Source organism: Monodelphis domestica, chromosome 7, assembly GCF_027887165.1.
Source record: "Monodelphis domestica isolate mMonDom1 chromosome 7, mMonDom1.pri, whole genome shotgun sequence".
Classification (NCBI taxonomy): Eukaryota; Metazoa; Chordata; class Mammalia; order Didelphimorphia; family Didelphidae; genus Monodelphis; species Monodelphis domestica.
The window spans coordinates 197,294,338-197,309,116 of record NC_077233.1 but is presented as its reverse complement, the minus strand read 5'-3'; the positions used below and the strand labels follow the sequence as shown (position 1 = coordinate 197,309,116).

The following is a 14,779-nucleotide window of genomic DNA, read 5'->3' as shown; positions in this document are numbered from 1 at the left end:
GTGACATGAGGGAGAGAAGATAGGAAAGGAAAGCAGAGTCCAGAGTGAGAATGATGCCTGATTTGGGTGTGGTGCCACATTAGTGGACATTTAGTAACCAGAGGGTAACATATAGACTGTGGTGGCAATAGAAGGAGAATCCCCCCCCCCAAATATTGGGTTCTTAGGGGCCTAAATACTTGGCTTCTTGTGGAGGCACCTAGCATCCAGTTGGAGGTTACTCATGCCCATTTTCTAGTTTCCCTTTTTATGAGACCCCTAGCTTATGAGAGGCAGTGTGGCTAAGTAGATGAAGAACTATTCTCAGATCTAGGAGAACTTGGGTCAAGTCTCACTTCTAACATGTATTGGCTGTGTGACTTTAGACAAGTTACAACTTCTCAGTGTTCTAAATTACTCTCCAAAGCTAGAAATGGCAGAGAAGTACAGGTACAAGATTCTTTCAGTTCCTAAAGCAATAAAATCATGGCTCCAGTCCTTCCTCCAGAGCTAACAAAGAGCCTGTTAGTACAAAATTCTTATACATATGCTCCCAGGACAGATTTTTGAGCCTTATTTTCAGCATAGCCCTAAGGACTGATTAATCACTCAATCAGTCAATAAATATTTAAGTGCCTACTATGTGCCACACACTGTGCTAAATGCTGGGGACACTAAAGGAAGCAAAAGACAACCTCAAGAAGTTATATTCTGATAGGGGAGAACACATGTAAATAAATGTTTACAAGATGGGCTATGCATAGGATAGAAAGGAAAAAACTTAAAAGAGGCAAAGCACTAGAATTGAGGGTTGGGGAAGGATTCCTATAGAAGGTAGAATTTTACTTAGAACTTAAAGGAATCCAGGGAAGGGAAGTAATGAGAGTGGAGGACTGATAATGTGGGTTCCTTGCATGGGAGACTGCCATCAAAAGATTTATTGTTGTTGTTAATATTTGGCTACTTCAGTAATGTTTGGCTCTTTATGACCCTGTTCGTGGTTTTCTTGGCTAAGATACTGGAATGGCTTGCCATTTCCTTCTTTCTCTAGCTCATTTAACAGATGGGGAAACTGAGGCCAATAGAGTACAATAACTGGCCTATAGTTCACTAAGTGTTTGAAGTCAGATTTGAACTTAGTAGAGTCTTCATGACCTGGAGTCCTGCATTCTATGCGCTGTAGCACCCAGCTGCCCTATCAAAAGATATGGTGTTATTTTTATGAAATTTTATGTTTAAAATATTGAGAGTTAATTTTTTTGTTTTTTTTATAGACTTATGATTTTATCTGGGGGGTAATACCAGGTATGGAAACTCCCTCAATCAATGCATAATGGCATCAACTCTCTAATTCATAGTTAGAGTGTTGCCCGGACAAAGAAAAGCTGTAACTTGCCAGGTCACATCCTAGATAAGCAAGTATAGGGACCAGGTCTGTGATTTCATTGGCTTCAGAAACGCCCTGGATGGAGAAATCTCTATCACTGCATATCCACCTTTTCTCTGCAGCATAGTCTGAGTTGACCCCAACACTGAGAAGTTAAGCAAAGGTCAGAAGCAGGAGTTAAACCTAGATTGTCTAAGGTATAATGCTGGCTTGCCAACTAGTACCCCATGCTATAGCTTCATATCCAAATATATGTTAAAAGTTCATATGGATAATCCCATTTTACTGCCAGTTCTAGGAAGAGTTTTCTACCTTATCTGCCTTGACTTCTTAACCACAAAGATACTTTTCAAACTATACTCTGGCTTCCCACCCTGTTTCTGTAGTGAAATTCTTCAAAGTAAAATAATTTCTTAACTGTTAAATCTAATGACTTTTACTCAGTTCTCATCCACACTGATCTCTTTTGATGATGTTCAAATCCATCATTTGATGGATTTGATGGATGAAGGCTCAAAAACCTTCCACTTGTGTGGCTGTGGGCATCACTTTACCTTTTTCTGCCTCAGTTTCCTCATTTTTAAAAGAAAGAAAATAATATCTCTCAGGGTTACCATGATGATAAAAATGAAATATTTGTTGCTAAGAATATTAGATGCTATGATAGGTAAGCCTTGGTGGTGGGGGTTCACTTTCTCCCATCACTCAAGAACATACCTCCCCTAGGACTGATTGCTTTGGAGACCATAACCATTTACTAAGCCTAGGCTTGCCTCTAAAATTTATCATTCTTTGTGCTCGTGTGGCCAGGTCATCTCTGAAAAATATCTTGGTCTCTTAAGTTTGAAAGGTCTTTTCTGAGCCTTTTCCCACTAGAAGGCAAAGGGTAGCATAAGATCTAATAGTTTAAAAGCATCTTTTAAAGTTGTAAGGAACCTTTGAGTGTTTTGGTTTATCACTGTCTTAACAACAATGCCATGAAGTAGGAAGTATACTTATTTGTCAGTTGTTTTTCGTTAGTGTCGTTAGTGTACACTGAAGGTAGCTTCAGTGACCTCATTTGGAGTTTTCTTGGCAAAGATACTGGAGTGATTTGCCATTTCTTTTTCCAGCTCATTTCACAGATGAGAAAAATGAGACAAACAGGGTTTAAGTGACTTACACAGGATCACACAGCTAGCAAATGCCTAACATCAGATTTGAACTCAGGAAGATAAGTCCTCCTGAAACCAGGCCCAACCCTGTATCCACTGTACCATTTAGCCACCTCACACCTATCACTACTCCTTGTTTTAACAAGTGAAAGAACTAAGATTCAGAAAAATGAATGTGTGGCCTGTTCACACAGTAAGTATTGACTTTAGGATTTGAACCCAAGTTTCTACTGACTATGTCCAGGGCTCTTTTCTATATACCTTAGAAACAGTAGGCACATTGCAGCAGTTTGTACTTACTTTAAGGCTTATAAAATGCTATTCTCACATAACCTCTGTAAGCTGGACAATGCAAATATTATGTCCATTTTATAGACAAGAAGATTGACATTTAGAGAACTTAAGTGACTCAGAATCATACAACTAGGAAAGAGAAAAGTTAGGGTCAATAATAGAATAATAATAATAGCTAGCATTTACATAGAGCTTACAAATATTATCTCATTTAATCTTTATAACTTCTTATAGATAAAATAGAAGCAAACAGAAGTTAAATGATTTGTTCAGTGTCACATAGCTAGCAAGTTTTTGAGGCCAGATTTGAACTCAGGTCTTCTTGATTCTAAGGCAGCTAGATCAAATGTTAGATGGAGCACTGGGTTTGGGATTCAGATGAACTGTCTTCTCCAAGTTCAAATCTGGCCTCAGACACTTACTAGCTGTATAACCCTAGGCTAATCACTTAACCCTGTTTGCTTTAGTTTCTCATCTGTGAAAATGAGTTGGAGAAGAAAATGGTATATCATTCCAGTATTTTTGCCAAGAACATTTCAAAATGGGGTCATGAAGAGTCAGATATGACTGAAACGACTGAACAATAAAAACTTCTTGAGCTAGACTCAACATCATTGCATCCCCTAACTGCCTCATAAGATTCATAGTATCTAAATCTTCTGAATCTAGGTCTAGAGCTCTTTTTCTTCAACCACGATGGATACCCATAGACAATAATAGTCAATTATTTTCTACATGCTTATTTCTGCTGTTTTTAAAAATTACTCCCCAAGGAGGAAGAATATTTTGGGAATGATTTACTTTGATTTCTACATGGAGCAAACCCACATTGAGGAACCATATAATCATTCAGATTTAAATACTATGGCCCTTTCAAATCCTGAACTCTCTGGGTCTTCAAAGAGGATCACACAAATATAAAGGATTCTAAGGTCACAGATCAAGTTGAATGAGACCTCATTCCCTCATTTTATAGATGAAACTAGACAGAGATGTAATGTAGTAAATGTCAGAGATGGGAGAGGAATCTAGGTACTCTGGCTCCAGTATCAAATCCCTCTCCTCTAGTTCATGCTTCTTCCAATAGATGGGTGGCAGATGCATTTGGACACTCCTAATCCAAGTCTTTCAATGGTAGGGTTGAGCTATTTCACTTAGGAATGCAAACACTTCCCATATGACCCTGATCATAGGCTGCCACTACCACACCCATAGCCCTAGACACTTAAATGTGGGTATCTAGGGAAGGAAAACATAAATCTATCTTTAAACTCTTGCCTCAACAGCTGTTACAACTGCCACACCCATGACCCAGTCTCCTGGACATGGCACCTAAAAACAACCCATCAACAAATAGAATACATTATAATATCGTATTATATCATCAATTACATATACTTAAAACATATTGTTACATATCATAATTAATGATATAGTTTATAATGGATAATATATAAAATATGTACAAATATACATATAAAATGTTATATATACTAATGTAATAATATAATTGATATATAAAAGCAATATATATAAATATAATAATTATATATAATTATAATATGCCTGGCTTCTATGTGTTGACTTTATAGCTAAGAGGATAAAGGAGATGAAAACAGCTTGCAGAATAGGAGTGGTAGAACTCCAAAGTCTTACCTTACGATGGTTCTAATCTTCCCTTCTCTTTGCTTCTTCTTTGTTATTATTTAAATCATCCCTGAGCTATCTTCCATCTCCAAATGTATAACTATAATCTTTCCATTGGTGGCCAACACATGTTCTAAATTGGCCCTGTTTCCATTCACTGAACATGTAGGCCTGGGCAACGACCATGTTTATTCTGGACCTCAGTGTCCTCATTTATAAAATGAAGATGTGAGACTAGACTGTTGAAGTACTTATCCCCTATGATCTTTTGACTTCTTGACTCCAAAGGCATCCTCTAGACCACATTGCCTCTCTAATAACAATACAACCAATGAAATTTGCTTTGTGAAACACAGTAGTACTTTTTACTCACTCTAAATATCAATCAGTGCTCTTATTCATTCCATTCTATTTTTCCTTTAAATATTCATAGATACTACTTTGTTCTGTTTTTTAGCTTCACATTTTCTAAAATTATTTCTCTATTTCCTAATTCTTGTTGATTTAAATTGTATTATATTACCTATTATACTCAGGAATCTAGGTAGCATAGTGATAGAGTGCCAGGACTGGAGTCACAAAGATTCATCTTCCTGAGTTCAAATCCAGTCTCAGACATTTCCTAGCTGTGTGGTTCTGGGAAAGTCACTTCACTGTTTGCCTTATCTATAAAATGAGTTGGAGAAATGAATGGTAAGCCACTTCAGTATCTTTGCCATTTTTGCCAAGAAAACTCCAAATTGGGTCATAGTCAGATGAGACTGAAGAGACTGAACAACAAAAATCTATTACACTAATTTATAACAATTTACCTAATGGTTCCACTGTTATTGGGCATTTTGTTTGCTTCCAGGTTTTTTTTAAACCAATATAAGTAATGCTGCCATGAAATTCTTTGAGTAGATATATCTTTTCTTATTTGTTTAATGGTTCTTAAAATGATATTTCTAGGCTATAGCCCAAAAACTGAATTATTGCATTCCATCCACTTTTTTATGGGTTTCATTCATGTCTTTTCCTCAGTGGATTTGATGGACTTAAAAAATTTCCCATTACCACAGGAGTTGGCCCTGGTTCTCTTCAATACCTTGATAAGTTGTTGGATCCATCTACAAAACTATTTCTAACTTTTCAGGGTCTAGTGATCTCTCCTATTCCAGGAAGATTTCCAAATATAGCCTACATATAGCTCACGTCTAGATCTCCCCAAGTGAGGGTAATAGAGTCTCTAGCTCCCATTCACACACCCACAGTAACAGTCTGGATATAGGTAGGTGAAGATAGGTTTTATTTCATCCCAGAGAAAATGTAGAGAATGTCAAGTAGACATGGATCCAACATCCAAGTAGACATAAGATCTAATATTCAAGATCTAATATCCAAATAGACATAAGATCCAGTATTCAAGATCCAACAAAATACCCCAAACAGTTAAGGAATACAAGGAATCTATAAATTGAACTAATCTTGGGGAAGCCACTAAGGCAAACTTTGAACACTTTAGTAAAATCTGTCTTTATTCCACAAGGTACTTCATAGTCTGCACCACCCAAACCCTCACTAGGCTCATAATTACCTTCGTCATTTGAGCTCTCTCTGGAAGGCAAAGGCATTTCAGAGATGCTGTACTGTCTAAAGATTCTCTGTAATAGTGGGAGCAGCATGGTACACTGGAGTTGAAGACAAGAAGACTTGAGTTCAGCTTCAGCCTCTGACACATACAACTTAAGTGCTTGGGAAAGTCATTTAATTCATCAGTTCTTGAGTCAACTCCTTAACACTATATTTATAGAACAAATACTAATATGGATTGATAGAGGTATTTCCTTAGAAGTACTCCTTATGCAGATGAAATCAGAGTTCTGAAAAAATCCTGATCTCTTTTCTTCCCCCCCACCAAGTAGCGACTTTAATTCCTCTGGATGCTGGCGCCACATGGGTGATGCTCTTATTTTACTAAGAAGCATGCTGATCAAAAACTCTCCTCTCTTCTGGAAGGAGAGTTCACAAACTCTCAAAAATGGCATTATTCATGGGGCAACTCCCAAGGCTGGCACTACTTAAGAAATCTCCCTTCTCTGGCTAGAAGACCAGATTCCAGGATAAAGCTGCCTAGGAAATTGAAATCCCTCCCTACTCAACAACTGGCTGGGATCCAGTAACATTGGCCATGAATTCTTCGCTGGGACTGAGTAAGCAAGCACATCTATTTCTATAATGTGACTCTATAGAAATTCTATCCTTGCCCTGGCAACTGCCATCATGTGGGTTAGGAAAGGTCATTTTTAGGTCTCTGACCTCTGGTTTGTGTTTGGAAGACTTTGGGAAAGCATATGTAATTCTGATGTAATTCCTTTTAGATTGTGAGCTTTTGGAGAATAGACTGTCTTTTACCTTTCTTTGTAACTCCAAAGCTTAGCATAACACCTGGCCTAGTTGCTTAATCAATCCTTATTGACTTGACTGAATAAGTGACATGATATTGTCCCAAGACCATCATTACTGGTTGGGAATGGGGGAAGGAGTGCATAGACTAGATACATGAATGAATAAATAAATAAATTTCGAAGAGTATTAACTTTGGACTCTTAATGAACCCCACTGACACAAGGGAGGAAATTAATAAGGATACACTTTAAAAGATTTTTTAATTGAATGATACATTTTCTTTAACCTCCTATTTTAGAATCGATACAAGTGTCAGTTCCAAGGCAGAAGAGTGGTAATTAAGTGACTTGTTACACAGCTAGGAAGTGTCTGACAACAAATTTGAACCCAGGTTCTTCTGAATCCAGGTCAGGCTCTCTAAACACTAAGTTCTCCGGCTCCCCCATAATGATATGCTTTCAGTGATCATGACTTCAAGAAGAAAACTTAAGTTTCCTTCTTTAATAATGGCAGGGAAGTTAGAGAACTTAATATACCACCACAATAGCGAATACTTTTTTTAGTGCTTGGCTAAGAAAAAAGTAAAAAGTTAAATGCTAATTTCTGACCAGGAGAACCAAAAGCTAATAAATAGAGGCTTTGTAGTTGAGCTTATATTTTTTTAACAGAAAATTGCAGGTTGAGACTCATTCGAGAGCCCCGTCTCTCCATAAATTCCTTGGGTTGGCTATAAGTGGACAGACTTTTGACCATCAGTACTTAAGAAGGTTGTGAATACTCTCTTATGCCACCATCTCGCCAGTGATCTCAGAATTCTGGAAATCTCCTAATAGGATGATTACACTGAAGTCTACTTGAAACTGCCTATACACATCCCAGAATGACAAAATCTCTGAGTTGGAAGGGGCATAGTTGGAAGTTGGAAGTTGGAAGAGGTAGCATAGTAGATAGAGCACCATGGGGAGACTGGGTTTAAATCTGCTTTGCTGGCCTAGAACTGATACTAAGATAGAAGGTAAGAGTTGGGGGAAAAAAGAAGCCATCTAGTTTGTTAAACTGGACTTGAACAAGAATCTACTCTACTACTCGGTCTTTGCTTAATTATCTCTAAAAGAGGAGAACTCACTAGTTCATACTTCCTTCTGCTCCCAAAGTTGGACTCATGCAAAGTAGAACTCTAACTGCTTCTACAAGCCTTGACAGCTGGGAACTGTGCTTTGTACTTTTTTTGTATCCCCCATGGTAATGAGGCATACGTAGGCAATTTCTTTCTTTTCCAGTTGGAATGAAGATTAGTTAGAGGGCTCCAAGAGTGGTCAATTGAAATCTCAAATGATCAGTGATGAGTTTCCCTTAGACTCTTCCCTCTTCCCTACCCTTGATTTTCTGTGACAAAATGTGTTGACCTTTTAAGCCGCTCTAACTTTCTTTTTATAGATCATTTTAGCTGTTGGTTGGAAGTTCAGCTGTTGTATCTGGTTCTTGTCTACATACTCCCAGTCATTGAATTGTTCTGGATGAAGCAAACAAATAAACAAACAACTCATCAACTCCTTGGGTGGTTTTGGGCCAGATGCAGAGGACCCATAGATGAAAAATAAAGCAAGAACATCTTGTTCACTAATGTAGGTTATCAGTTTCATTAAAGGAAAATGGACTAATCTTGAATTATGAAATTGCATTTCGCTTCTCTTTTTTTGTGTGTTACCTTTCCTGTGATTTCATTGACAACCCCCTTTACCAACAAAGGTCAGTACCTGTTCTGTAATTTATTTTAAATTTATTTTCATTTTAAATATTTAAAAAAATTAAATATTAAAAAATATTTTTAGGGTGCTGAGAATTGATGTGCTCAGACACACAGCTAGGATGTATCAGAGGCAGGACTTGAACTCATGTCTTCCTGACTTCAATATTGGCTCACTATCCACAAAACCACAATATAATAGAATCTCACTGCTCAACATAGATCAATATTTTAGTGGGGAGGAGAAAAGAGGAAGGACAATTGGTTTGTCAGTACCTTAGAAGGCATGGGCTTCTTGAATGTGATTTCAGCTTGAAGCCAAACTCCTCGTGGAGATTCCAAGACTGACCAGATTTTCTCTTGTACCACATGGTTTTCTTCGAAGATATAGACAGATAAGGTGTCACTCATTTTAAAAAATCCATATATGGCATAATAAAAATGCAGACAATACTGCAAGTTTCCTGGCAGGGAAGGACCATAGAGACGTCCAATGTAACCTGGCTGTGAGGTAAACTTCGTGTTCGCCAGCAAGTAATAACCTGAAAATAGGAGAGGTTAGTTAATGCTTAAATCACGTTGTTGTTTAGTCATTTTTTTCAGTGGTGTCAAACTCTTTGTGACTGCATTTGGGGTTTTCTTGGAAAAGACATTAGATTGGTTTGACATTTCCTTCTCTGGTTCATTTGGTAGAAGAGGCAACTGAGGCAAACAGTGTTAATGACTTGTCCAGGGTCACACAGCTAATAGATAGATGTTTGAGGTTGGATTTGAACTCAGATCCTCCTGACTCCAGACCATTGTTCTTTCCACTACACCATCTAGCTGCTCATCCTTAGATCATATACATCTACTATTAAAACATTAAATAACAACAATAACAAAAATACTCCTGTTATTCTTAAAGACTTTGTTGGTTAATACAACTCAGGGCTTTAAATGATAGGATATTTTCTGCATGTTTTATAGAGTGATATTTAAAATTGGGGCAGATGGGGAAGCTTCATGATAAATTTCAAAAGCAATTACCAATATGAAGCTGTTTATGGAAAGACTCCAGCCATCATAGTAGATGAATATAACATCTTTTTTTATTCATGAAATTAAAAAAAGGTTCAATCCATTTTAGGACAGCTTGCCCCACTGACTGGCAACCTAACTGATGGCCAGTATTCTTGGTCAATGGATTATAAAGGCGAGCTTAGGCCAGAAAGCAGATTATTTATTCTATCTTTGTACTAATCAGTTGGTGCTGAAGAGATAGAGTATGAATGGCTCTTGTGCTTGGGCCCTGGGAAAGCAGGATAAGTGGCAGTTCCCAGAGCTGGCAGCTGCAGGCTGCTCCTCCATCGCTTCTTAACTTGTGCTTTTTAAGCAGAACTTCTGCCTGAAAAGGCTTAGATCGAATGTAAACTCCTGGGCTCTGATGGCTTCTCTCCCAAACTTCTGACTTTTGTTTCCTTCCAGATATGTAGATCAGATTCTCTTGATGAATAAAATGATGAACAATAAGAGTGGTAACTCTAGTTCTTAACCTGAGGTTGATACATTTTTCTTTTTAAAAATATTTTGATAATTGTATTTCAATATATTGGGTTTCCTTTCTAATCTTACACATTTTATTATATGAATAAATAAACATAATACATATATATCTATTGTACGTATAAATCAATATCTGCATAAACAGTATTGCAATAAAGTGTCCCAAAGGTTACACTTGACTGCCAAAGGAATCTACAACACAAATAGATTAAAAACCCTTCATAGTGGAAAGGGTACATGGAGGAGCAGTCAAGAGACTCGGACTTTGTCAGTTAACCACAGGCCAGGCACATGGCCTTTCTGAGTCTTGGTTTCCTCATCTGTAAAATGGAGACAAATAACAGTTTGGCATGGACAAATGCCAGTGTCTGGCCTGGAGTCAGGAAGATCCAAGTTCAAATTCAGAATCAGACACTTATTAGCTATGTGACTATAGGCAAGTCATATCACCTTTGTTTACTTCTTCTGTAAAATGGGAATATTAATAATTGTCCTACCTCCTAGAATTGTTCTGAGGAACAAATGAGATACTAATTACAAATTGTCTGGCACATAGCAAATATTATATAAATGTTAGCGATGAGAATAATAATAATAGCAACAACAACAATAACAAAGTACTTAAAAGTTTTCAATGTACATTACACTTATATTATTACACTTTTTTCTTTAATCTTCACAATACCTTGAGGTAGGAGCTATCAGTATGTCATATTGTTATATTTATATTCTGTGTAATTAATTATAAAATATAATTATAGTATATAAATAAGGATCAAAGACTATATAATTATACATTACATAAGAATCAAAGATATAGTGTATCATTGTGTATTATATTATGTACTATATCATAGAGTGTCATTTTGATAGAATAATATTCATATATAATATGGTATAATAATTTTGATTTTCATAACAACCCTTTGAGGTAGATAATATTATTATTCTCACTTCATAGATGAAGAAACCGAGAGAAGTCAGACTTGCTCAGAGCCACACAACTAGTAAGTATGTGAAACTGAGATTAGAATCCAGTTCTTCCTGACTCCAGGTCCATCACTCTATCATTCTTGCTACCTAGCTGCCTATTTATCTTCCTTCTTTCCTTTATCCCCCACCCCCTCATCTTTTGTCTTAGTATCAGACAGAAGAGTGACAAAGGCTAGGCAATGAAGATTAAGTCGCTTGCCCAGAGTCACACAGCTAGGAAGTATCTGAGGCTAGATGTGAATCCTGGTCCTTCTGTCATCAGGCTTCTTTCTCTAACCACTGAACCACCTAGTTGCCAATTTATTTTCCCTACCACCTTGAATAAGAGGGTTGTGAGGAAAACTGTTTAGCTTTTGTCTAGTTGTTGTAGTATGGTCCCCGAAGACATAGGCACGAAAAGAAAAGCACCCATTCTTTTCCCTCTTGCCCATTCCTGCCCTTTCCTCTATTTGGTATCTTCTTAACACTTCGGTCTCTAGATTGTACCATATTGATTTGTGCTGACTCTCTCACTATTCTTTCGTCATGCCCTTCAGTTGTTTTTGGGTCTTGGTGCTGTGTACAAACTGTGCGTGCTGTAGAGAGTAGAGGACATGACATCTTCTTTCCAGCCTTCTTTTCCCCACTACTCTCTTTCACTGCAGTTTATTTCACAAAGTGGCCTCTCAGAAATGCTGGCTTGGAATTCCTGCTGCTTGGGATGAGAATGGATCGTTTTCTTTGCAGGATTAGGGAAGAATCCTAGTTTCTAAAAGAGCCTGTTAACTACTGAGTCAAAATTCTTGACTATTATTCCTAAGTAGGTGGTGCTATGGAAGCAGCGTTGAAATTGGAATCAGAACAAATTACAGCTCTGCTGCTTACTGCCTGTGACCTGGAGCAATTCATTTAACTTCTCTGGGTCTCAGTTTCTCCATCTGTGCAATGAGAGGGTTGAGCTTGATGATGACTAAAATCCTTTTACCTCTAGAGCAACATTACCTCCCCACTTAAAATGAGTCTCCTAAGGTTTGGCCATCCCCAGGTCAACTGTTATTAGAAATAAAGGAGCTTAAGTTCCAATATAGCCTCATATTTGATGACCTTAAACAATCAGCCATTTCTTCTTCAGAAATATAGTTGGGGGAGGGGAGGAAGGGGAGTGGCAGCTATGTGGCTTAGTGAATTGAGAGCCAGGTACAGAGATGGGAGGTCTTGGGTTCAAATTTGATCTCAGGCACTTCTTAGCTGTATGACCCTCAACAAATCACTTAATCCCCATTTCTTAGTCCTTAACAACTCTTCTGACTTGGAACCAATATACAGTATTGGTTCTAAAATGGAAGGTAAGGGTTTAAAAGAAAAAAAAAAGAAAATCATTTTGGAAAATGCTTTTAAGAAAGCTTTAGTGACAGCAAGGTAGCACAGTGTCACATCTAGATTCAGAAGGACCTAGATTCAAATTTGGCCCCAGACACTTCCTCGCTCTCTGACAGGGGAGCAAGCCACTTATCCTGATTTGCTTAGCCCTTGTGGTTCTATCTATCTCAAGAGTTGTTTCTGAGATAGGAAGTAAAGGTTAAAAACAAAAAGGAAGCTTTGGTTAGGGGACAAAAGTCAAAGAGAGGAGTCCTACCCTAAATCCCTCTACCCCCACCTAGCAAGCTAAACATTGACTGTACCAAATCCTGTAGTGTGGTCTCCGGCTCGATACATATTAGGCTTCACTTTCACTCTACTCCAGCCAGGACCATCTTTATCTTGATAGAAATTGCACAGATTTTCCTCAAAATCACAGCTTGCTTCAGTAGTATCAAAAGAGATCCCTGCAAGAGGCAAAACACTGGTTAAATTATTGCTAAATAAACATCTGAAAGAAATACATAAGTCACTTAAACCATAGGATGCTGACCATAGTCTGTAATGGATTAGGAAAGAGTACTAGACTTTGCAGTTAGAAGACTATTTTCTTTTTAAATTAAGTTTTATTCCTTCAATTATCAAGCATTTAATTTTTATCAAATATTTGCTGTTCTTCAGTTGTTTCAGTTGTGTCTCACTATTTGTGACCCTGCTTAGGATTTTATTGGCAAAGATACTAGAGTGGGTTGCCATTTACTTCTCCAGATCATTTTATAAATGAAGAACTGAGGCAAACAGGGTAAAGTGACTTCCTCAAGATCACACAACTTTAAGTATCTGAGTCCAGATATGATCTTGGAAAGATGAGTCTTACTGACTTCAGGACTGGTGGACTATCCACTGTGATACCTAGCTTCCCTTTTATCAAATATTATATATTAATATTATATAAAATATTTTAATATATAACACATCACCAATATGTCAAATAGTATTTTCATTTTCAAGCATTTCTCCTATCCTTCCTATTCCCTCATTTGAAAAAAGGAAAAGAAAACCATTACAAAAATAAACAATTAAGCAAAACATTCCACATTGGCCATGTCTGAAAATATGTCTCATTCTGTTTATTAGTCTGCTATCTCTTCATCAAGAACTAGGTAGAATACTTCATCATTGCACCTCTCAGACAATAATTCATCATTGCTTTGATCAACTTTCTTAAATCTTTCAAAATTGTCCATTTTCACAATGTTGATATTATGAGTATATAAATTGTTTTCCTGGTTCTGCTCAATTCACTCTGCATCAATTCATACAAATCTTTCCAGGTTACTCTGAAACCATCTCTTCATTTCTTGTATCACAACAATATTCTATTACATCTGTATACCATAATTTGTTCAGTCATTCTCCAGTTTATATGTACTCCCTTAGTTTTAGTTTTTTTTTTGACCCTACCAAAAGAGATGATATATATATATATTTGTACATACAGGACCTTTTTTCTTTCTTTGATTTCCTTTGGGATTCTGTGTACTTTTCTAGCTTTCTAATTTTTTTAGTAATATTTTATTTTTTCTCAATTACATTTGAAGTAATTTTTAACATTTTTTTCTTGTATTTTGAGTGCTAAATTCTCTCCTTCCCTAACTTCTCCATTCCTTAATATGGTAAACAATTTGATATAGGTTATACATGTATAGTTTTATGATCTTGAGTAAGGCATTGGATCATAGATTTAGGAGGGAAGAGAAGGGAATAATAACACCTACTCTGTGCCAGGCACTGTGCTAAGAGCATTCCAAATATTATCTCATTTGATTCTTACAACAACCCTGGGAATTAGGCGCTCTTATTATCCCCATTAGCTCTTACTATTTGTCAGGTATTGTGTTAAATGCTGGGAATATAAAAAGAGGTAAAATTTAGTCTCTGCTGGGGTAGTTAGGTAGCATAGTGGATAGAGCACAAGACCTGGAATTGGGAGGACCTTGGTTCAACTCTGACCTGAGAAATCTCCTAGCTGTATGACTTTGGGCAAATAATTTAATTCTGATTGCCAAAAAGAAGAAATTAAGAAATTTTAAAAATGGCAGTTTCTACCCCCAAGGAGCTTATAATCTAATGGAAACTGAAGCATACAGAGATTATGTGACTTGTCCAGTGTCAAACAGTGAGTACAGTGTCTAAGACCAGATTTGAATTCAGGTTTTCTTGACTCCAGGCCCAGGGTTCTATCCAATATATCATCTTACTGCTTGATGGGACCTAAGAGACTGAGTCCAATTGTGCCATTTTACT

General features: G+C 37.1%; 1 protein-coding gene and 1 long non-coding RNA gene across 2 annotated transcripts in view; one reads left to right on the top strand and one right to left on the bottom strand.

Moving 5' to 3' along the window:
• Nucleotides 1-8,877, top strand: part of LOC103101507 (uncharacterized) — a 142,478-nt gene extending 133,601 nt beyond the window's left edge. The window contains exon 3 of the long non-coding RNA XR_008913659.1: nt 8,287-8,877. This is a non-coding gene — a long non-coding RNA (uncharacterized LOC103101507). The remainder of the gene's footprint in view (nt 1-8,286) is intronic.
• Nucleotides 1-14,779, bottom strand: part of MAMDC2 (MAM domain containing 2) — a 239,786-nt gene that overhangs the window by 68,699 nt on the left and 156,308 nt on the right. Inside the window, exons 8-9 of the mRNA XM_001365384.4 lie at nt 12,796-12,939; nt 8,873-9,138 (exon numbers count right to left, since the gene is read on the bottom strand). Coding sequence (XP_001365421.1) covers nt 8,873-9,138; nt 12,796-12,939 — 410 coding nt within the window. The remainder of the gene's footprint in view (nt 1-8,872; nt 9,139-12,795; nt 12,940-14,779) is intronic.